The sequence below is a fragment of the Selaginella moellendorffii genome, unplaced genomic scaffold (assembly GCF_000143415.4).
Source record: "Selaginella moellendorffii unplaced genomic scaffold, v1.0 SELMOscaffold_20, whole genome shotgun sequence".
NCBI lineage: Eukaryota > Viridiplantae > Streptophyta > Lycopodiopsida > Selaginellales > Selaginellaceae > Selaginella > Selaginella moellendorffii.
In genome coordinates, this window is record NW_003314281.1 from 1,434,983 (window position 1) to 1,457,534 (window position 22,552).

General features: G+C 43.2%; 5 protein-coding genes across 5 annotated transcripts; 1 reads left to right on the top strand and 4 right to left on the bottom strand.

The window, feature by feature from the left end:
- Window positions 1–9,652: 9,652 nt before the first annotated feature.
- Window positions 9,653–10,446, bottom strand: LOC112347281 (transcription factor MYB61-like). Its single transcript, XM_024677933.1, has 3 exons — window positions 10,278–10,446; window positions 10,086–10,215; window positions 9,653–10,031 (listed from the first exon to the last, which is right to left on the bottom strand). The coding sequence occupies exons 1-3, from the start codon at window positions 10,444–10,446 to the stop codon at window positions 9,686–9,688; spliced, it is 645 nt and encodes a 214-aa protein (XP_024533701.1). The 3' UTR covers window positions 9,653–9,685.
- A 2,082-nt stretch (window positions 10,447–12,528) lies between these two features.
- On the bottom strand, window positions 12,529–13,592 carry LOC112347242 (basic helix-loop-helix protein A-like). The gene is made up of 3 exons (XM_024677839.1): window positions 13,306–13,592; window positions 12,882–13,238; window positions 12,529–12,829 (listed from the first exon to the last, which is right to left on the bottom strand). Exons 1-3 carry the CDS (start codon window positions 13,561–13,563, stop codon window positions 12,758–12,760), a joined length of 687 nt encoding a protein of 228 aa, XP_024533607.1. The 5' UTR covers window positions 13,564–13,592; the 3' UTR covers window positions 12,529–12,757.
- A 388-nt stretch (window positions 13,593–13,980) lies between these two features.
- Window positions 13,981–14,934, bottom strand: LOC112347247 (myb-related protein Hv33-like). The gene is made up of 3 exons (XM_024677854.1): window positions 14,744–14,934; window positions 14,542–14,671; window positions 13,981–14,481 (listed from the first exon to the last, which is right to left on the bottom strand). The coding sequence occupies exons 1-3, from the start codon at window positions 14,907–14,909 to the stop codon at window positions 13,995–13,997; spliced, it is 783 nt and encodes a 260-aa protein (XP_024533622.1). The 5' UTR covers window positions 14,910–14,934; the 3' UTR covers window positions 13,981–13,994.
- A 98-nt stretch (window positions 14,935–15,032) lies between these two features.
- LOC9636799 lies at window positions 15,033–16,423 on the bottom strand. The gene is made up of 3 exons (XM_002972963.2): window positions 15,861–16,423; window positions 15,225–15,619; window positions 15,033–15,157 (listed from the first exon to the last, which is right to left on the bottom strand). Exons 1-2 carry the CDS (start codon window positions 16,407–16,409, stop codon window positions 15,251–15,253), a joined length of 918 nt encoding a protein of 305 aa, XP_002973009.1. The 5' UTR covers window positions 16,410–16,423; the 3' UTR covers window positions 15,033–15,157; window positions 15,225–15,250.
- A 106-nt stretch (window positions 16,424–16,529) lies between these two features.
- On the top strand, window positions 16,530–18,837 carry LOC9637457. The gene is made up of 8 exons (XM_024677853.1): window positions 16,530–16,681; window positions 16,746–16,906; window positions 16,958–17,192; window positions 17,241–17,305; window positions 17,367–17,526; window positions 17,576–17,623; window positions 17,680–17,759; window positions 17,820–18,837. The coding sequence occupies exons 1-8, from the start codon at window positions 16,556–16,558 to the stop codon at window positions 18,580–18,582; spliced, it is 1,638 nt and encodes a 545-aa protein (XP_024533621.1). The 5' UTR covers window positions 16,530–16,555; the 3' UTR covers window positions 18,583–18,837.
- The last annotated feature ends 3,715 nt before the right edge of the window (window positions 18,838–22,552 follow it).

The following is a 22,552-nucleotide window of genomic DNA, read 5'->3' on the forward strand; positions in this document are numbered from 1 at the left end:
AATCTCTTTAAAGCCAAACAATAATCGAACCACTTTATTTTGATGAAATAGATTGGCAAGAAAGAGATGCTCTTTAATCTCTCTCTCTCTCTCTCCCTTAGATGCTACTGCTGCGACCACTGACACTGTGGCAGAAGCTCAATTCCAGGCACTCGTCTTCCAGGTGGAGCTCAACCAGCATGCGCAGAGGACATGCCTCACCACACACCAAGCAGTTGCCGCTAGAAGTGGTGCTTGCCACCGCCAGGTGATGATGATCCAAAAGCTGGACACCAGTGTTGCTGATGCTGCTGCTGCTGCTGCTGCTGCTCTCGTATGCCATGCCGCTGCAGGAGCTTTTCCAGACAATGCAATCCAGATCGCCATCCATCATCAATCACTGTGCTTCCTCAACTCCCTCTAAACTTTTCTCACTGTCTTGGCGAGGGAGTGCTGTTTCACTTGTGATTGAAGAACTTCTTCCACAGCTGCTAGGGCTCCTTGTTAGGTGTTAGCTTTGACCATGTGGTTAACATTATCAAAAGGAGGCTCAAGCATGTTAGGGTAAGGGACTTAACCTACCCTAAGGCTCATAATGGAGCGGCGGTGCAGTGGAGATTTTAAGGTAACTCAGGGGTGGTTGGGTGGTGAGGAATTTCAAGAGAAGGTATAGTATAATTTAGAAAGATTAGATCTTTGTTTTTTTGGGCTGGATCTTAACATTGATATCAGAAGTATACATTTTTTAAGCAAGCTTGTCATAATGGAAAAACACTTTCGAGTTACTTATTATTTGTTCGTGACTTGGGGGATGAAAGCATGTGTGGGGGAAAAGTAGCAATACAAGATTCAATGAGTTTTTTTTATGTTTTTCCATCTAAACTTCCTCATGGGTTGCCTCCATTATAATGTGTGGAGAATGGAATTATGTTGGAGTCGAGAACGCAGCCAATTTACTAATGTCCATTTCGGTTAAGTTATGTGGAGAAGCAAGAAGTTCAATGACAAGTCAAAGAGTTACTTGAGTTTAGATTTATTTAGCCAAGTAAGTCTTTGTTTGGTGCTCCAGTTTTGCTTGTGAAAAAGAAGAACAATTCAATGCAGATGTGTATTAACTACCGTGCCTTGAACAAAAAAATAGTGAAGGATAAAATGCCGATACCGCATATGGATGATATCTTAGACAAACTTGGTGAAGCACGAGTGTTTACTAAGATTGATTTGAGGAGCGGATATCATCAAATTGCAATGGATGATATATCTCTAAGATGGCATTCAACACAAGTTTCAAACATTTTAAGTTTATAATTATGCCATTTGGTTTGATAAATGCACCAGGCACATTTACTTGGTTGATGACAGAGGTATTTGGGCATTATCTTCATGAGTTTGTAGAGTTTTTCTTGGACGATATTTTTGTTTTTAAAAAAAATATAAAAGATCATAAAGTGCATTTGCGCAAGGTTTTTTTTGTTACTTTGTGATAGCAAACTTTATGTGAAGAAGAACAAATATGAGTTTGCAAAGTCAAAAGTGGAATATCTAATCCATATTATGATATTTAAGGGTGTCAAGACAGATCTAAGAAAGGTGGTTGTGATGAAGAATTGACCTACACCAACTTTAGTGGCTAAATTATACAACTTTCTTGGTCTAGCTAGTTACTACTAACGTTTCCAGCATAAGTTTGCAGAGGTGGTTATTCCTTTGATACAATTGTTATGCAAGAATGTGCTATTCAAGTGGAAAAAGCCACAAGAGGAGAGTTTTGTGGTGTTGAAATGATTGTTGAGCGAGGCTCTGGTGCTTCGCATTACTGATCCATCAAAACCTTATAAGGTGACATGCGATGCAAATGGTTATGCACTAGGAAGAGTTCTCATATAAGAGGGATAGCCTATTGCATATGAGAGTCGAATTTTGAATCCCGTAAAACAACATTATTCCCCATATGAATAAGAGTTACTCTTTATTATTCATGCTTTGCGAACATAGTAACATTATCTTTATAGTGCAGTGTTTGTAATGTTGATGGATCATAAACCAATTATGTATCTTTTTGAACAAAAGGAGTTGAACACTAAGCAAGCTCGTTAGATGGTCAAACTCATGGAGTTTGAGAAGTTTATTATTGAGCATCGTCCGGGAAAATCAAACATAGTAGTAGATGCTTTATTTCGTGTTCATCATGTGATAACATTATAAACACAATTTTGTCATTATTTAGTAAAGTGGTTAGTGAGTTTGGGTAGTTAGTTGAGCGTGCTCAAGCTTAGGATGCTGAGGTGGCCTCTTTGCGCAACTAGATATAAGCCCCTTTCTCATAAATGGATGGGATTCTTTATTACAATGGCTGTGTATATTTACTACGAGTGGATGTGTTAATTACTCAAGTTTTATTCCACTATTATGATCGTCCAGAGGCCAGTCATTTTGGAGGGAAGAAAAAAATATGAGTTGATTAAGTGAAATTTTTATTGGAGGAATATGAATGTTGATTTCCTCAAGTATTGTAAATCATGCAAGCTTTGTCAGCAAGTAAAGGTCCCACAGGAAAAGCCAGAGAGACTTTTGCAACCTTTACATATTCCTTAGAGCCATTGGTGTAGTATCTTTATGGACTTCATCATTTGTTTGTCATAAACACAGAGGCAAAAGGAGCAAGTATAAGTCATAGTGGATTGGTTGACGAAGTATGTGTAGTTGTTGGCTCTTTGGAAAATTGTTACTACCTCAAACTTGGCTATAGTCTACTTGGAGAAGGTTTTTTTTTATTTTAGTTTGCCAGAGGACATCATTAGTGATTGAGATTTAAATTTCACAAATGGATTTTGGAAGAGCTTTGCGAAGGTTATGCAAGGGACTTTGAAACTCTTGAGTGGAGATCATCCTCAGATGGATGGGCAAACCAAACATGTGAATCAGATGGTGGAGGATATGTTACATTTTAGCGTTGATCAAAGGCAAAGACAATGGGATTTATATCTTCCATTGGTGCAATTTGCTTACAATAATAACTAACACAATGGAACCAAGCTAAGTCCTTACTTTGCCATGTTTGGAAAGCATCCCTGAATAGCAGTGGAGTTGAGATTGCATTTAAGTAAGGACATTCAAGATAAGCTTGATTCTAAGGTGATTAATCTGGCCATAGAACTTGATGAGATTTTTGGTGGTATACAAATGGAATTTGTAGATAGCTCAGGATAGAGTGGAGAAGTTTGCTAATGAGCATCGCCAATTTTGGGAATATAAGGTGGGTGATCTCATCTTTGTGCGAATGATCTTTCCGTCAAGTGAATAGTAGAACACCTTAGTGCCTTTACGAATAGGGAAGAGTGACAAACTTTCCCATCAATATGCTGGTCTATATGAAGTGTTATAGTGCATTAGTAAAGTGGTTTATTAGGTGCAGTTGCCAACTGGGGATAAAATTCATCCGATATTTTATGTCATTCAATTGAAAAGTGTACTATCTCAGAGTGACAAGCCCAATGCCTCCTTAATATATATGGCTGTGGAAGATGGACCAAGAGCTTGAGCAGTGTTCCCCAAAAAGGGTGATTACAGGTATAACTCGTCCTTGGGACAAGGACTTTGTTGAGGGGGAAGAATTGTTAAGCACCAACTTTGACCACGTGGTTAACATCGGTCAAAGGGAAGCTCAAGGGTATATTAAGGCATGTTAAGGTAAGAGACTTAACCTAAGCAGTGGTGTAGTGAAACTTTTAAGGTAGTTCAAGGGTGGTTAGGTGGTGAAGAATCTTAAGAGAAGGCATAGCATAGTTTAGGAAGACTAGATTGCACTAGATCATAACACTCCTCCCTTTAGCCTTGAATCTAATACGGGAGTTCCAATGGTTCTTGACATCGTTGTCCATTCTCCCAGGAAGTTGAGTAGCAATGTAAGCCCACCTACACAGTGAAGGGAGAGATGTCAATCTGAAGCCAAAAACTTGAGCAAAAGTAAAGTACCTATTTCCAACCAATTCATGCAATTGACAAAGAGTTTCCTCCTCCTGCTCGCTGAATTTTCCATGCCTCAACTCTGGTCTCATCCATCTCAGCCTGCAACTCTTGCCAGTTCTTTGTTCTAAGCTCTCAAAAATAAAAGACAAAACAACAATCCCAATCTTCTGTGATAGTGGAATTAATAAAAACTTGGGCACACTCATGGTTAGTTGCTCGGGGTGGTCACTCTTATATAACCATATATATCATCTGTGTGTACGGATTAGGGTTATTTTGGGTGCAAACCATTACAAGCCTTAGGGTTGAGTTTAATTTGAAAAATTTCATACGTACAGGTAGGGGAGGAGGTGAAGCTCCTCTAGGGCTCTCTAGAGTAGCAAGCTGTAGAGGGCAATAAATTTCACATAGTAGGTATAGAGTGTGATGTTATTGTGTATGTAGAGGATGGGGATCAAAAGAAGCCTGTGGGTTTCATCAGGGTTCAGAAGGAGTGTTCTTATCATCAGCTCTGCAAAGCTATTATTTTAGACGAGATTGAGGGTCTTGTTAAGAGCGATTTTGTCTTCTTGGATGCCCTTTCCCTTGCAATGACATGTAAGAAAAAGAGATATCCATTTTTTGGAGCTGAAGTTCTGGTTCGCATGCTTAATCTTACAGCAGTAGAACCAATTCAAGAGGGGCAATCTTCAGCAGCAACCAGTGAAGCTCATGAAGAAGATCCAATTGGATTTTTACCTAGTTTGAATTCCAAACTTGCTTCAGCTAGAGAAATACACAACTGGAAGAGATCATTCAAGCAGAATGAGAGAAAACTAAGAGCAAAAGGGAGGAAAGACAAGTTTGATTTGTTTTCATATGACCAAGATGGATGTGCTCACTTCAAAATCATGTGTCAGGAGTGTGGAATTGTTTATGGAGGAGGCCTGAAAGACACCTGTTACAATTTCGTTTCAAAACATTGCAGTGGAGCTAGGCATGAAGCAAACTACACAAAAGATCAGCTACAGCGGGAGAAAAGTGATTAGGAAAAAGCTGACACGGATAGTCCTATTGAGGGTGCTAATGAAGGTGCTAAACTTGCTAGAAGTGGAGAAGCTAATGAATGGAACCGTGGAAAGGTTTTGCGATGAAAACAATGTTTGCTTCACTCTCTATGAACCAAGTGTGGGAAATTTTGAGAGGAGGAACAACATTCGGGTTTGTTGCAATCATTGTGAGAAGATGTTAATGCTTTTTCCTCTTGCCGGGAGTCTCCTGAACAATCTAATGGTTCACGTTTTTGGGAATAAGCACAAGAATGCTGGCCGAGAAAGAAGCATTGGAGGTCAGCCAACTAAAGTTGTAAACACTAACAATAAACAAGGAAACCTCCTTAGCTATTTCACACAAGGTAAGAAATCGCATTCTAGTTTTTGTAAAGTTAATAATGTGTGTTGTTTAAATTTTTTCAGGAAAAGGAGTCTCATCAAGCAGTTCTTCTCAGAACTTCAAAGCATCTCCAAATGAGTCTTCAAGTAAGTAGCAATTCATATGCTTTACATGGTGTGACTTCCTGTATAATATAATCTGTTGTAATTGATAGGAATTGAAAGACTTTGCTTTGGATACTGGCCAAATATGGCTTGAGTTCTATGAATGTTTGTCCTCTTCTCCAAGATGTAAAAGAGGGAGGTTGTTGGTTCTGTGATCCAAACTTCAAAGCAGCAGCAGATGGTGTTGTTGTCAACAGAACATTCAGATCAAACAGTGTCTAAGAGTGACAAACAATATATATGGATTCAAGAACAAGTAGTGCAAGTTTTGTATGACAATACTAGCTTGTAGTGACTTCAAAGGACGTGCTTTACGGGAAAGCAAAGTGACAATACCACAAGGACAAAGATTGAAGAGGCATGGAATGAGACTTGACTACATGACTACAACTGAGCACATAGATAGCAGTAGGCTAGTGCAAGCAGAGAATAGAAGGCTGGCATTGGAACTATTGACCACAAGATGCAGGATAGCAGCTCTTTCAGTTCATTGTCGGAGTTTAAAAGAAACTTTGAAGGAAAGCACCATTCGCAAGGATATCAGAAAATTCAGCTCTAACCTCAAACAAGCTTGGCAACAAGGCAAATTCAAGGGCAAGGAGACAGTTCTTCACGTGATGCAAGATCTGCTGTAGGGAATAACTAGGAAAAAACAAGGAATGAGGTTTTTTTTATTTATTCAAAGTTTTTTCCTTACACTCTTAATAGGTACCATGAAACCACAAAATGGATTTTGCGAGTAACAAAAATGTGGGGGGGGGGGGGGGGGGAGAGAGAGAGAGCAGGCTTAACAACTTCCTTCACTTGAACCTTGGATTGACAAGTTTGTCGACAACAAAGCGTGACATGAGAACAAACTTTAGATACACAATAGGTTTGCAATCCAAGATATTTTTGAACCTTTCTAAGGTTTACAAGTTCAAGATGGAGAGTTTACAGCTCAAGCTAGGGAGTGTGCTTGTTTTGATTGCAAAAGACGAAACAGTTATTAAAAGGATGATCAAATGGATTGCTCGTGATGATGCTTTGCTCGGGTTTTGTGGAAAGAAGGGGGAGGGTCACAAGTGTGTGAACGGTTTTGTCGTGAAGGTTGGGAATGGAGAAGCAGGTTATGAACAGATCACTCAGGCTTTTCTGGACAACGAGAAAGCTCACTATGCACAAGTGTTGATGGTTAATCCATTGCACAGACAGTTGCTGTGCTTGGTTCTCTCTATTCAGCTTACTTGCAATCAGTTTACAACTTCAAATGTTCGACAACAATGGAACTCGATCCATCAAATATGGGGACAGCACCTTCAGAATGTTGTTGGCCCACTGATTGGCCATTCATCAGATGAAGATCAAAGAAGGTGTAAACTAATGCTTGAAGACATGAGTCTGGGTGATACAACAACAGGAACTTACTTTGTACCTTGGTCAGGGTGGCTATTCTCTGGAAAGTGGATTCAACAGGGAACCTTTTGATACATGATCAAGACTATGTGCATAATGGGAAGAAGCTGATCAATCCATTGCATAGTGCAATAAGACAATTGTTTCTGAAAGTTTTCGAAAACTTCCCAAATGTCATTCAAATGCACAAACTCATCTCCCATGGTAAACACAGACTGCAACTTGGGGATGTTAGGTGCTTTGATAGACAAAAGTGGGGTGCTGCTCAGCGACTTTGTAGCAGGCTAGTGCAAGTTTGTCTTTCGATTATGCAAGAAACAACATATAGAAGACCTTCACGTACGCTGGGAACCGAAACTTATCTTGCTGTGGTGGCATTATATATTGATATCTTTTTGCACCCGTACTTGAGCCTTGGAGAGCGAGTGAGAGCTGCATCAACGGTGTCCTTCTTCTTTTGTTTATAGAGGTTGTGGATTCTGAAGGAAAGCAAGTGGAACCTGAAACACAACTTCATCAGCAAGGAAACCTTTTTGGACATTCAATTATCATGTCACTTTGTTGTCCTTCTAATCAGGTATGTTTCATATATATTTTTCTTTTGTTAATTTTGCTTTTGAGATAGATATTTCCGGGATCACCATTCACATTTGCCTGTCCCAATTAATAGAACTTGTTCTGACATTTGCGAGAACTTTTTCTCCAAAATAGGAGGAATGATCGGGAATGAAAGGTGTTATGATGGAGTTGACGTTGTTCATAGTGCAACTAGTATGAACATGCTAGCAGAATGCGAGGCAGTAGGTACATTGCTTTTTTCTAAAGCTCACAGGAAACAGGAAAATATTTGGGAAAAGATAGAGCATGATGGTAAGAGAGTAGTAGCGGACTTAGGGGATTACAATTTGGTGGAGATAGATGCTTTGATAGTTAATGAGCTGATTCAGGGTAAAGCCAAAGCACAAGAACTTCTTCATGGCTTTGGCATATCTGGAAGAGATTGGTGGGATAAACCTGAAGATTTTGAGGATTTTCACAAGGTTTCAGAAAATTCCGGAGAGCATGATATAGTCAATCAGTTTGAAGAGGAACATATAGTAGGAGAAGAAGCTACTGAAGTAGCAAGTGAACTGAGGCATACTTTTGATGCTGTTTTGGATCATATTGAAAATTATGAGTCATTAAAAATGGAAGCAATAGTTTTGGTTGACAAGAAGAAAATCTATAAATTGACCATTGTTTCTCAGCTAAATGAAAATCCATTTCTCTCCAAAGACCGGCTCACATGGGTGAGTTTGTTTGGTATGGTGGTCGAATTCTTTCCATGAGGAAAAAAGTGAACAATACTTGGACAGACACAAGGGAAGTGATTGAATTAGCCAATCTTCCAATTGATTCTGCTGATTTTCAAATGAACCTATGCTACTATAGGGAATGTGATGCTCCTGAAGCTAATGATGAAGGGAATTCATGGTATAGATACAACGTTCTTGATAATATGCTAGTGGAACTAACAAGCTTGATTGCTTTGGCATCATTATCATATCATCCAGAAGTCGAGAGATATTTGCTTCCACAACATGATAGGGAAGTTTTTGATAATTTCATCAAAGATAAAAGCAAGAATATCAATTGTCGTAGAAGGTGAAATAAATTTTTTTATTAATGGAAATATATATATGCTTTATGCAAAAATAACCAGAATATTCCACATATATATAAGAATTAAGGGTTTATTTAAGATTTGAAAAAATGGGTATGGGGCAAATTATGAACAACAAAAAAAGTATACTAGGCCCCCTAATTCTAAACTTCCAGAACTCAAATGATATATAATGCTTATAAAGAGTGACCACCCCGAAGTCAGTTGATAAATCAGCCAGCAATAAGAGCGTAAAGTGACAATTCCAGAGATTCCCTGGCCAAGTTCCTGATGTCCAGTGCCTGGATAGAGAAAATGAAGAGAAGAAGAACCAAAAAGGAAACTCCAGATAATGCTGCGAATGCAAAGGCTAGCCATGGCTGGACGGTTCTTGGATCCCGGTCAATCGATCGAGATGGTCGCGTCCTGGACGAGCAGCTGGTGCTGCCGCAAGATCCACAGCACGCTCAGCAGCAATCCCTCGCGCATACTGCAGCTCATGCTCAAGAACTCGGATTCACAGATGTGGAGCCCCACGGGGCCGCCGCCACGATCCATCGCCGGCAGTGAGGAGCTTGCGATCATCAAATTCCTTGATTTACAGCAGCGTCGATCCTCGAGCATGGATTTCCTGAGCGCCAGCTCCTGGATTTGGCGCTGCAGTGACTGGATCAGCGCCATTGCCTCGGCGATGACCTCGCATCGATCCATCTGCAAAGCAAAGAAGCAAAGCATTTAGCCCTTTGTTTGCTTGGCTGAGAATCCTAGCGATCGATCGAATGTGATGGATGGAGCGAGAGATTACTACCTTCCAAGATTGCGATTGGAGCGGTAGCAGCACGCGCAGTCGATCATACAGCTCCTGGACCTCCTTCTGCCGCTCGCGCTCCGACCAGATGTGATTGATCCACTGCATGTAACTCCGGCTCCGCCCTCCCTGCGCCGGGATTAGATGATCCATGGTCGCGATCCTCCTGCTCTCGCGCGAAATCTTCGAAATCTTTTGGAATAGTCAGATCCAAAGGAATTATAAATATTCCGAACTTCTTTCCAGGGAATCACACCGTACGCACGGTGTTTATGATCTGTATGGAAGCCCAGACTTGTGGTACGATGCTTGCAATGCCCGTGATCTGGGCGAAGTCCGTGGATCATGCCTTGGCTTCTACCTCATGAAGAACTGCCAGACGACGCAGCCAAGATCTCCATCCATCATAGGGCTTTGACCGTCTGATTGTAGCGATGCTGATGATCCAGCACTAGACTTCGCCGCTGGAGACGAGGCTGGTTCTTCTGCTGGATCGCTTTGGAGGAGGTGAGTATCGCGAAACTCTTCTCCTGCGGGGTCTGGAATCTCCGGCGTGGGAGGAGATGGAGGTGGGTCGCTTCTTTCATGATCTTGAGAAACGGGTGAGTGGGCTACAAGTGCCTTGTTCCTGATGCGCGAGTTCCACTGGTTCTTCACATCGTTGTCTGTTCGTCCGGGAAGCTGGGAAGCAATGTAAGCCCACCTGTGATTGATATCAGTGACGAGGATAAAAAAGTGATGGTGCCGGATCAAACACCTGTTTCCAACAAGCCCATGGAGCTCGATGAGCTTTTGATTCTCCTCGTCGCTGAATTTCCCACGTTTAAGGTCCGGCCTCAAGTAGTTCATCCACCTTAGTCTACAGCTCTTCCCACTTCTTTGGAGCCCTGCAAGAAAGCAGCGAAATCGGTCCTATAGAAAACTTCGTGAGTGAGATCGTCAATCAAACCCGCAAGCTTGGGAACAGTGGTCCATACGTTTCCACACCCGTGCTGCAGTATGAAATTTAGCAATAGCTCGTCCTCTTTGGGCGACCACAGTCCCTTCCTCACGATCGAGCTTGAGCTCGTCACGCCTCCCAATTCATGATCGTCGGGTTGTTCTCTTCTTGAGACCATGGATCGGTGAAGAACTTTGTGACAAGGATTTTTCAAAGAAGATGAATTCATTTCAAGCTTGCTCTTTTGGTCATGGATCAAACTCATGGAAGGACAATATCAGTTGACACACATTTCTCACATTCCAACCACCATACACAAAAACACGGTAATGTTTTCTTTTTTTTTCTTCTTTCTTCTTCTTTTTGTCTCAGCTTCATATTAAGAATCTGACAATAACTTTATTTTCTACTGTCCCAAGGTACAAAGCTTGAAAGTCCTTTCCGCAAGCTGGCCCTTTGACAGAGATTGCAAGATTGAGGCCAATGGTTTAGATCTATAGTTCTGAGTACAGTGTTTCACCTTTTTTGAGTCGTAATGACATTACTATATAAAAATAAATTCTAAAAATCCAGTTTCTAAAATCTTTTTTGTGACAGAGAAATGATAAAAGAAATGCGTTCTGTCAAGTAACATATTGGATTATAACTCATGCTTGAAAAAATTCACTTCAAAATATATACAATCTTAGGAGTATATGTCAAAACAATTAATATGCATCACAGAATGTTTTTCTTAGAAGAAAATCACTCAGCTTGAGATAATTTTAGTATTTTCTTTTGGAATTTTTTTAACCAAGAATAGCATCATTTCAGGAACGTTTAGGTTCAGGTTTAGTAATGGGGTTTTAGCGGTTAAATTAGTATAAGTATATTCTAGGCATAAAAAATCACCATTTTTTTATAAAAGGGAGAAGATGTGGAAGTGGTGGTCATAGCAGCAAAGTATTGATATAGTTTCCTCCAATTTTCATGCTTGAACTTCACACCCAACACCAGCCAGAAGTTGATAAGGTGATAGAATTTCCTCTCTCCAATCATTTTCCAAAACTAGAAGTGATAAATGGTCAAAGACTAAAAGAGAGAGTCCTAAAGAATGAGATTCATTCCCCACTAATGTGTCCATGCTTTCTCATAGAGGTGGTGACAATCCTATTAGATATGGACTAACTTTGGTTTACAGGATTTTGATACACTATGAAATTCTTTCATTTCTTTGCATCCCCCACATTAATATAATTAGTTTTAATTAATAATATTGTTTTTTTAATTGCAAACCGGCTGTGCAGCAATATAATTTTTCATTTTTATTGCCTTTAAATTTCAATTACCAGTTTTTTTTCTTCGCATTAGAGATTAGCTTTAAAAGTAAAGATAAAGCAATAAAAGATGGGTCTTATTAACTATTTCTGTACCTTCACTTAAAATGAACTTGATAATAGTATATATTTAATTCAGTTACTTTAAAAATTAATGTATTCAATGGATCTATATACATATATACATATACATATATACATACACATACACACACACACACACATATATACATATATATATATATATACATACATACATATATACATACATACATACATATATATATATACATATACATATATGTATATATATATATGTATATATATACATATACATATATGTATATGTATATGTATATATATATGACTGTAATTAGTTGGAGCACATTATTTATATGCACGTAGATCGAGAAGCTGTTTTCTCGCCGAGCATTTCTTCGTACGTCAGTTTGCCTCAAGATCAATCTTAAGGGACCAATCGATTGCAGGTTCCATCCACCATCCATGCTGCTCCCAGGACACCGTGCGATTTAACGATTCTGCTCAACGACACCTGGCACCAGTTGATTCAATGCCCAGCTCTGTCTTCCAAGCTGGCTGGCATTGCATGGCAGCAGCTTTCCCTGGAAAACAGTTGGATAGGACAATCTTTTTTCACAGGATCAAGCATTTAGCTGCTTGTCAATCACTTTAATTTACATCGATCTCTTTCGATTGTGTACACTTGATCAGCGTCGATTGTGCAAACACTTCAACATTTTGGCAGCCAGCTTCTTGTTTCGAAGACCGAGCTACAAAACTTTGAAAAGTATTAACACTCAAAGTAATTTATTTGAAATTCTCCTTTCTGGAAGGAGAGTTTTATGCGTTCAAGCTGTTTTTCCTCTTTTGACACCAAGCTCTTTTTCTTTTTCTTCTATGGGTTCATCTTTGGAACTTTGTGATTTCTGCAAGTTCTCTCAATTCCAAAAAGAAAACCAACCGCAATACAAATTCAATGAACTTGCTTGCCCCAGAAATACAAACACAGATATTTCAAACTGATAACTGCAAACTTGGAGGAGTTGAGAACACTCTCGTGGACTACAACATCCAAAAGAAAAGGAGTTTATGCTCCAGCTGGTTCTGCGTCTCCATGGTGGCATGCAAATCATCGTCTCATGTTTTGGATATTTAAAACTTGTTCACAAAACTTTTTAGCGATGACTCCAAAGACTCCTTGGCGAAGTGATCGATGTCCAAGGCCTGCAAATCCACAGACAAAATCCTAAGAAAATCAATGGAGAGATGGAGAAACCTTGGCACGGATGCAGATGCATGCGACGCGCGAAGCATCATCGACGGAGACGGACGCGTCCTGAACAATCAGCTGGTGTTGGCGCAGAATCCACAGCACACTCAGCAAGAGCCTGGCCTGCATCCTGCAGCTCATGTTGACGAACACATCCGACTTGCATATGTGCAGCCCCACGCTAGCACTCGATCTCGCTGCTGCCGCCATCGCCATCGCATTCCACTTGGGCTTGGAAGGATCCATGGCGGCGCTCTTGCGGTGCTCGAGCAGCATGGATCTCGTCGCCGACAGCTCCTGGACTTGATTCTTGAGCGATTGGATGAGCTCCATCGTCTCCTGCACCACTCCGCATCGATCCATCTTTCGTGCAGCGCAAACAATCTTTGAGTGATCAAGCAAAGTAACAAGTGTGGATTGATCAGGATACCTTTGAGGCTTCCGTTGTTGGTAGCAGCGACCTCAGCCGATCATACAGCCCTTGCAGCTCTTTCCTTCGCTCCCTCTCCGACCATATGTGATTGATCCGCTGCGCGTACGTCCGGGTCTTTCCTTGCGCAAGCATCGCCGGGCCCAACCCAATGCGCGGATTGATGCTAGCAGCATTCAAGGGGCAAACTCCATGATCCAGAAACACGGGAAGAAACTGACTCAAGCTTGAGCCCTCGCGCTTGACAGGCTTCACCATTGATCGTAAACTTACACTCGAATGTGGTCGTCTAGAAGAGAAACTCTCGCCCTCGAGAACTTACACTTGCTCTTACAATCAAAAGGACTTTCTCCCCTCCACCAATCTTCTCGAGCGCTCCCCCACCACCTTTCGGTGGTGTAGTTATGAAACGATCGGCGTGGATGTTGGATACTACGCAACATCTACGCCGAGCATACATTTGCTTTTGCCAGCCAGCACAAGACACGGTTATGATTTTAACGATACACAGATAATCTCTTTAATGCCAAACAATAATCGAACCACTTTATTTTGATGAAATAGATTGGCAAGAAAGAGACGCTCTTTAATATCTCCTCTCTCTCTCTCTCTCTCGTATAGATGCCACTCTCTCTCCTCTCTCTCTCTCTCTCTCTCTCTCTCTCTCTCTCTCTCTCTCTCTCTCTCCCTTAGATGCTACTGCTGCTACCGCTGACACTGTGGCAGAAGCTCAAATCCAGGCACTCGTCTTGCAGCTGGAGCTCAACCAGCGCTCGCAGAGGACATGCCTCGCCGCAGAGCAAGCAGTCGCCGCTAGAAGTGGTGCTTGCCACCGCCAGGTGATGATGATCCAAAAGTTGGACACCAGTGCTGCTGATGCTACTGCCATTGCTGCTGATGCTGCTGCTGCTGCTCTCGTATGCCATACCGCTGCAGGAGCTTTGCCAGACAATGCAACCCAGATCGCCATCCATCATCAATCGCTGTGCTTCCTCACCTCCCTCTAAACTCTTCTCACTGTCTTGGCGAGGGAGTGCTGTTTCACTTGTGATCGAAGAACTTCTTCCACAGCTGCTAGAGCTCCTCCCCTTGGCCTTGAATCTGACGCGGGAGTTCCAATGGTTCTTGACATCGTTATCCGTTCTCCCAGGAAGTTGAGTAGCAATGTAAGCCCATCTACACAGCGAAGGGAGAGATGTCGATCCGAAGCCAAACACTCGAGCAAAAGTAAAGTACCTGTTTCCAACCAATTCATGCAGTCGACAGAGAGTTTCCTCCTCCTGCTCGCTGAATTTTCCGTGCTTCAACTCCGGTCTCAAGTAGTTCATCCATCTCAGCCTGCAACTCTTGCCAGTTCTTTGCAGGCCTGGAACTCGAAAAGCCACACAACAACAGTCGATCATCAGAAACTTGCAAATTCCAACTCCGGAAAGCTTACCTGCAAGCTTGGGCACGGAGCTCCAGACTTGATATCCATACTGCAGGATGTGCTTCCTCAAAAGCTCGTCCTCTTCAGGAGACCAGAGTCCCCGCCGCAGTTTGCTGGACACTACAGCATCGTCTCCCTCGTACTCTTGTTTCGAGGCTGTCTCAACTGAACTCATCCTCCCAACTTCCAGGAAATCGGAAGCAAACACCCCGACTTCCAATCCAAGCTCTCTACGAAGGAATTGTTTCCCCTTCTGCTGTTTCTTTGTCCTTTTCCAACTTGAAAACGATCCAAGTCATGACAAGAGATCGGGTGACACACATTTCTCAGGAATTTAGTAACACGCTTCATGCAAGGCATCTTTCTCTGTGCCCCACACGGTGCCTTTTCTCTTAGCTTGTGTCTGGATGAGGCTCTGCAAAGCTGGAAAGTTCTCACCAGAAAAAAGAGTGAGAGATCAGAAATGCGCGAGAACAACAGAACAACTTACGCTTCCGATGGTTCCTGCGTCGGCAGTCAGGAGCCGGACAGCTTGGAGCAGTGGCGGTCGTTTCCCAGCTTCCTGCAGTTGAAGTAACCACACCGGTTGAGCAGCTCCAAGGTTTGGGTGCTGCTAGAATTGCTCGCAGCCAGCAACTTATCGTCTTCCTCGTAGACAACGTAGGGAGCTTGCTCATTCGGCCTGGAAAGCAACCGCTCCGCTCCTTTCAGCACATGATACTCCCAGCCCTGGACGTCGACTTTCAGCAGCGAGACACGCATTTCGTCTGGGATCACGGAGTCCAGGGTCAGTGTTGCAACCGTAAACGGAACCACGTGATTGCTTTTGAAAGCAAGCTTTGCTCCTGATAGCGAAACGGCGGAGTTGTCAAGCCTCCCAATCACCTATGAGAACAACAAGGTATGTAAAGAGCTAAAAACAAAGAGTACTATGTAGATAAAGCAGCCGAAATAAGTTTAGCAATGCAGGAAGAGGAGGTGTTCTTCTCATCTAGAAATACCATTATCACGCAATGCAGTAGTTTAGTAGTATGTTCTATCATGCAAGACAACGCAAAGAGATCGTGATCTAAGACAGTAGCACGCACTGCAAGAGCTTTGCCAAGAGAACAATCTTTCCAAGTACCTTGTGGAGCGTAATGCTTCCCGGAGTATCAGACACGGCCGCGTGAAAGAGCTTGACGAGGCTTCCAGCTCTGTTCAAGTAGACACCATCGCAGAGCTTGTTTAAGTTGTCCACCACTGGCTCAAACGCAAGAACCCTAAACCCCATCGCCGCGGCAGCGAATGCAGCCATTCCAACGTTCGCTCCCACATCCACCACGACTCCCTCGCCCGGATTCCTGCCCTCCAGAATTTTCTGCACCGTCTCGGAGATCTCCGGCTTCTGGAACAGCTTCCCCTTGATCACGCGAAGGAAATTGCGATTCGGCCTCTCCGCGCTGCCTAAATCCGCGATCGAGATGAAGAAGGGATACCTCACGCCTTCGATCTTGTTCGCGAACACCGGCCATCCCTGCTCCGATCTCTCGCAGGAGTACTCCGGGAATGCGCCGCCGATCCTAGGCGCCGATCGCTCCCTACCGCCCTCTAGAACCCTAAAGAAGAGATAGATCAATGCAGCGCAGGCGGCACACCAGAACACCAGAGCCTTGTGTTCTCGCCGGGCTCGCATGGTATACTCTGCAAATTTAGGGCCTGTCCGGAGGATCGAACCCTCAACCAACATGATCCAACGGCTGGTAGTTAAAAGCCGTTGGATTGACATAAGCCCTTAAAGCCCTGCGCGAAGAGATTGTAGAGTATCGAGAGATTGACGCAATGCCGCCGGGTAGCGATCGCAGCGATCGGAGCCATCGCGCAGCGGATGAAGCAGTGGGAGAACAGAATTCCAATCCCTGGGGAGCGCTTGTGGCAGTGTCGGAGAGCGCCAAGCAGCGCGATCGGGTAAGATTTCTCTTGTTCTCTCGAAATATTTCGATCGGCGCTCACGGCGCGCGGGGCTTGTTAGGCGGATATGATGCTATGGCGCCCGGAGCATATGCTGGGACGCACTGTCCGCGAGAAAGAGTTCCTCTTCTCCGAGCCAGGGATCAGCGGTCTACATTGCACGATTTCCAGGAGGAAAGCCGATGGGGAGGAAGGGTTTGTGACCTACATCAAAGATTCGAGGTAAATAGAGCGCTCTTGAGCATCGCTTGATATGGAGTGTGTGAGTTCCAGCTTGAATGGAACCAATGTCAATGGCCGGAAGCTCACGAAGAACGTGGAAGCAGTGCTCAAAGACGGGGACTTGGTGTCTCTGTTGTACGTGTCCAACCTTTACTCGTATCTCTATCGGGATCTCGCCTCGGCAAAGCGAAAGGCCGTTTCTGGGGAGAATGACGAGAACAAAAGGCCAAAGAAGGACAAAGGCATACAAATATGTGAACCTTTGGCGGCGCATGGTGGCACTCAGGTTGGTTGGCGATTGTTTTGCTGCTTGCTGAACTAGCGACTTTCTCAGGATGCGGGACTGGAGCTACGAACAGCGGAAGAGTACAAGATGAAGCTGGAAGAAGCCTTGCGAGAGTAAGACGAAATGCAAAAGTGTCGAGCTCCATCTGAGCGCTTAACTTGTTTTGCTGTGCAGAAATGCGGCGCTAACAGAAACGCTGGAGAAGAAACTCCAAGAGGAAAAAGAGAAATGGGAAGATGAGAAGCGCAGAGAGGCGGAGGCTCTGGAACAAAAAACTGCAGATCTTACGAAGGCAATTAACAAGGAAAAAGGCCTTTCCGATTACCTCAAAGAGGTCTGCAGGAACGATCCAAAAAGTTTGTTAACTTTGCAAATTTTTACAGGAGCTGAGAAAGATCCGTCAGCGCATCGACGAGATCCTGGAATACGCTGTAAGACTATTTCTCAAGGCTCTTGTGCTTCTAACTTTACAATGGTGTTTCTTTAGAGGAAGACGAACAATTCAAGCGATGGCGCTGAAAATGCTGCTTCTGTTGAGGGCCAGCTGAACGAACGCGACGCTTTAAGGTTCGATTGCTTCTTTCTTCCATACTGTTTTCTAATCTACACCGTCACCGTCACGACCAGGGAGATTCGAGTGAACGCGCGAGGATTGGATCCCGGGATGATGGAGGCCGTCGCAGGGCCCAGCAGATACAGGGGAGAAGATTCTTCTGGTCTACCGGGAGCCGGAGCTGCTCACGGTGATGCTGCTTTGGACGTGCGTTACAAAGAAGTCAAGCTCACGACGAGCGAGAGCATGCCGTACGTGCCTGAGGACTCGGACGAGGTGAGAAACAAGCTCCGGCGCGCCGCAGCACCACTCACGTCGGCCGACCTCCGAGCCAACGAGAGCTTGCCGGAGACGTCCAACGACGAAGAAGCGAATGTAGGAGGCCGGGGTGGCGAGAACCTGGCTTCAGTGGCTCCAGCGGCGGCACAGGCTACGAGAAGAGGTCGTCGTCACTCGTCCGACGTGAGATCCGACGCGAGATCACCGGTGCCGGGCGACGAGGTAGTTGGCCCGATGCCAGCCGAACAGGGACAGGGAGAAGATGTCGCTCTGGTGGAAGGCCCTCGTGTTCTCCAGGCAGGAGCTGGAGTTTTAGCGGCGGCGGCAGCACAGGCCGGGCACGGTGGCAGCCAAGTCGGGAACTCGGACACACAGCCAGGGGGTGCGCATCCCGTGGAAGAGCTGCTTGGATACAGCCAGACGCAGCAGCTCGAGGAATTCACGCAGTTTGGCCCAGCTCTCCCACAGCGTCCTCCTCGTCCACGCATGATTCAGGTACTCACGGAGGAAGCGCGAACTCTGCACAGGATCATCTTCCATGGACAAGAGATGCTGTAAGTACGATGCTCTAGGCGGCGGGATTTTGATCTGGTACCTCGTTTTGCTTTCGGTTGTTTCTTCCCTTCTTTTAGCAGACTGATCGGTGTGGTACATACTTCTTTATAACTTCTTTCAGCGAGATCGAAAAACGAACTTTACACAGCGGGATAGGACTGATGGGCTAAATGCCTTGATAATGAAAACGGTTTTGTAACTAATTAGTAGACGGTTTTCCGATTCATGGATATAGTTTTATTCGTAAATCTCGATGTAGTGCATTCGGTTATACTTTGTGCTCAAAACTATATTGTGGTGAGATTGGTATCCAGACCGTAATCAACCTCGGGTTGCTCAGCCACAGCATCCTTGATCACTTGGCTTGATAATAGGGGGTATTGATTTATTAATATTTATAAATTTTGGTTACTATTTGGTCTACAATATAATGATAATGACAAATTGTGACCCACCTATGGTTTAAAAATCTTAATCACCATACAATACCGGTGATTTTATGCGACTAACGGTTGCCGTCTTTACAAGTACGAGTCTGCCCCACCAGTTTACAAATATTCTTGCAAATCCGACTGCAAAGAAGCTGATATTCAAGGGTCATGTATCCAACCGCATCATCGGCCCCTCTTTCTTGGACATTTCCGAGTGAGAAAGATTCAATTCTTCTTCTCCAGTCCGAGGTAGATAGATCGAAGATGATCGCCTCCTCTGTGGGACCTCCGTGAGCATGCTATGATGCACAAAGGCTCGTTTTTTGGGTCTCATCAGGATAGCGCCATTGTGCCCAGTTTTGATAAGCTTGGCTGGTAGTTGCCTTGTCTATAATTTGGCTTTTTTGTATTCGCATAGGATTTTAAGATGAACGGATTTCTCAAACTTCCCATTCTGTGTTGCCTACTATTATTCACAACTGTTCTTATTCTTTTGCTCTTTTGCAGCCTTGGTTTTGACGGTGACAAATTGGCTTTTGTTCTGGTAACAGGCAAAACTACAAGTTTTCAGCATTTGCTTTAAAAATGCTTTCTTACTGAGCTAGTTTAATTATTGAGTTTTTAAAGCTAGATTTACTGATATTTGTTAGCTAACCAGAAATGCAAAAAAATATTAAAATGAAAACCACAGCAATCAAGCTGTGCTAAATGCGAAGCTCAATAATTTTGATATTTTATATCATTATGGAGTATACAATTCTTCTATTGTAAAACTATTTTATGTAAAGCTGTAAGAATAACGTCCATCATCAATCAAAATCAAGAAAAATATATATTTATCTTTAATATTTTTATCACAATATGCTTCTACTGTAAATTTTGACTTCAGAGAAAATATACCTATCTGATTAAGCTAACAACAAGGAAAATTAATTAATGACAGAAACTATATTCCCACATTCTAAGCACTCACATTAGTGGAAGTGAGGGGTCTTAAAATTTGTCCCTGGAGGGCAAAGTTTTTTGATGGTATAAATCCACTTTAAGAAAAGAGAATATTAAATTTTGTAATAGAAATATAATAAGGAAAATTTTAAATAAGCTAAGATTAAATTTTAACTTAAAGAAAAGTCAAGCTTTAAAATTTCACTAACATTTCTATCTTAATTTCACCTTATAAATAAAAAATAATATTAACAATTGGGGAAAAGGGGGTGCACTTTTTTAGCATTTGGATTGGGATGGTTATTTACCGTCTTTTCGATATATATATGTTATAGGGGTGCAGAGTTCTATTGGTGCTTCACCATATAAACTCTTATATGGTCATGATCCAATATTATCAACAGAGTTGCCTTTACCTTCGCGATTGCAACGAGCTGCCAATGCTAGGTCGTGGGATTAGTATTTGACGAGCATCCTTCCACTGGTCCGAGCAGAGTCTGCCGAACACTTAGGCCGTGTACAAGTGGGACAACAACGGCAGTACAGCTCCTATCATCATCCACCTGCAGAATACAAAATGGATGATTTGGTGTTAGTCTGTTTTCCCCATCTTACGGTACGTGGTTTATTTAAGGGGCTCCTTGTGCAGTGGAAAGGACCGTATCGAGTGTTGTGGCAAGTTGGACCACAAGTTTATGAGGTTCGGCATGACATCTAGCAGGCCAATCCTCTAGAAATTATGTATGTGCAGTAGTTGAAATGCTTCATATAAAGGGATCAGGAGCAATTAATACCACCTACAGATCTACCGATGCCTCCTCCTAACGTTCCTGTAGATCCCGACTCATCTACAAGAGAACCCTAATGGTCTTCCATTATTCTAAGAGGAGGGGATGATGTGAGGGCCAAGTGTACGGCTACGATGCTATATACTAATATTAGCGTAGTAGCCTTCTCTTGATGAGGTTCGCGAGGCTTAACAGATTGAGCCGTGGATTCGAAGGCTTCGAGATGGGTTTGAGAATCCTGCATCACTTGCTGATGACTTGCCTTTCCGGCATTTACATTCTCAATATCGCCTTGAAGATGGCTTTCTTTATTTTGTGGGGACGGATCCTGATGATCATTTACAACTGATGGTGCTTTCTATCTTTATTCTAAAGTTTCTCCATGCCTACCATGATTCTCCTATTCTAGGTGGGCATATGGGACATTGTCGTGTAACTGAGAAGCTGCGCAGGTCTTTCTATTAGCCGGAGATGCGACGTGATATTATCCGGTATATGCGTAGCTGCGTTTGGTGCCAAGCTCATAATACTCCCCCTCGGGCTGCAAAAGGACGGTTGGAGTCAATTTCAGTTTCCCGTTCATTTGAGTTAGTGGTCTTTGATCTTATGGGACCTTTTCCACGGTCAACTACTGGCAATGAGTATGTTATTGTTGCTTCTGACTACTTGACTCGTTGGGTGAAAGTTAGTGCTCTTGCTAGTGCCTCTACAACTGCTGTTAGATACTTCCTCCTCAATCATGTGGTGTTCTATCATTTTTGTCTAGAGCGGATTCTTTTGGATAATGGTCCCGCATTTATGGCTGAGTCATTTCATGTTTTGACATCTCGGTTGGGGATACGCCACACTTTCACGAGTGCTTATCATCCATAATTAGACAATCTGGTGGAATGGCTCGTTCGGACATTCAAGGGGATGATTGCGAAGTATGTGAACTTGTTCATAGGCCCTTTTTTTTCTATATTTGAACCCCTATGAATCGTCTCTCGAGTTGTTCCCTTTGGTCTTACAGTTTGATTTAAAATATAACACACACACACACACACACACACACACACAGATATATATATCTGTGTGTCTGTGTGTGTGTGTCTGTGTGTGTGAGTGCTTGGAATATGGAAAGGGAATACAGAAAATATGCATATCAATTAACCCAAAAACCCTAGCTTATATACAAGAGCGAATGGTCCGGATTGAAACCAGTATGAAGAAGAAAGTACACATTTGGGATAGTTATAATGTTTAATGGATAATAGTTGATGCAAAATTGAATATTCCCATTATAATTTATTATAATGTAAGCCACAAATTTTTCCTTTCCAATTTGCTAGCTTACCTCGTCTATCTGACCAACTCTGCTTCGGCTTGTGCTAAGTTCCCTCGCCAAGGTTCTCGCCTATGGTACCAGCTCCTACTTGGTCCTACTTGGTTTCAACTACTCACTGCATAAGCAACGGAGTGTTAGCTATCCATCTACGGATTCCCAAATCTCTCCCAATCCCCCTCCCCGAGTTAGACTGGACTTAAGGTTCCACTACACTCCCCACAGGCACAAGCAGCCAAGCACACCAAGCCTCCAGATTCCTAACACCCCTTGGTACCACAAGGCTTGATCATGGGACCCTCTAAATCCCAAGCCTTGGGTGCAGCACTTGCTTCGGGACGTCGGGGCGAAACACCGTGGCCTAACGGCCCGGTATGGGTACCTCAACCCCCCCACTTCCATCCCGAAGGGAAGGCCCAAGCCCCTAGGAAGGGCAAGGACCAATGAGCCACAAGGTACTCAAGTGGGGCACCACTCCACATGAG

Excerpts from the sequence above, each read along its gene's own strand:
- LOC112347247 (XM_024677854.1), bottom strand. The coding sequence starts at position 14,909 with ATGAGTTCAGTTGAGACAGCCTCGAAACAAGAGTACGAGGGAGACGAT. Across the intron at positions 14,672-14,743 it reads CTCCGTGCCCAAGCTTGCAG|GCCTGCAAAGAACTGGCAAG; the intron begins GTAAGCTTTCCG and ends TTCGAGTTCCAG. Across the intron at positions 14,482-14,541 it reads CATGAATTGGTTGGAAACAG|ATGGGCTTACATTGCTACTC; the intron begins GTACTTTACTTT and ends TTCGCTGTGTAG.
- LOC9636799 (XM_002972963.2), bottom strand. The coding sequence starts at position 16,409 with ATGCGAGCCCGGCGAGAACACAAGGCTCTGGTGTTCTGGTGTGCCGCC. Across the intron at positions 15,620-15,860 it reads GAAGCATTACGCTCCACAAG|GTGATTGGGAGGCTTGACAA; the intron begins GTACTTGGAAAG and ends TTGTTCTCATAG.
- LOC9637457 (XM_024677853.1), top strand. The coding sequence starts at position 16,556 with ATGCCGCCGGGTAGCGATCGCAGCGATCGGAGCCATCGCGCAGCGGAT. Across the intron at positions 17,306-17,366 it reads CTGGAAGAAGCCTTGCGAGA|AAATGCGGCGCTAACAGAAA; the intron begins GTAAGACGAAAT and ends TTTGCTGTGCAG. Across the intron at positions 17,624-17,679 it reads ACGAGATCCTGGAATACGCT|AGGAAGACGAACAATTCAAG; the intron begins GTAAGACTATTT and ends GTGTTTCTTTAG.
- LOC112347281 (XM_024677933.1), bottom strand. The coding sequence starts at position 10,446 with ATGGTCTCAAGAAGAGAACAACCCGACGATCATGAATTGGGAGGCGTG. Across the intron at positions 10,216-10,277 it reads CACTGTTCCCAAGCTTGCGG|GGCTCCAAAGAAGTGGGAAG; the intron begins GTTTGATTGACG and ends GCTTTCTTGCAG. Across the intron at positions 10,032-10,085 it reads CATGGGCTTGTTGGAAACAG|GTGGGCTTACATTGCTTCCC; the intron begins GTGTTTGATCCG and ends TATCAATCACAG.
- LOC112347242 (XM_024677839.1), bottom strand. The coding sequence starts at position 13,563 with ATGGTGAAGCCTGTCAAGCGCGAGGGCTCAAGCTTGAGTCAGTTTCTT. Across the intron at positions 13,239-13,305 it reads CAACAACGGAAGCCTCAAAG|ATGGATCGATGCGGAGTGGT; the intron begins GTATCCTGATCA and ends GCTGCACGAAAG. Across the intron at positions 12,830-12,881 it reads GCATCTGCATCCGTGCCAAG|GCCTTGGACATCGATCACTT; the intron begins GTTTCTCCATCT and ends GTGGATTTGCAG.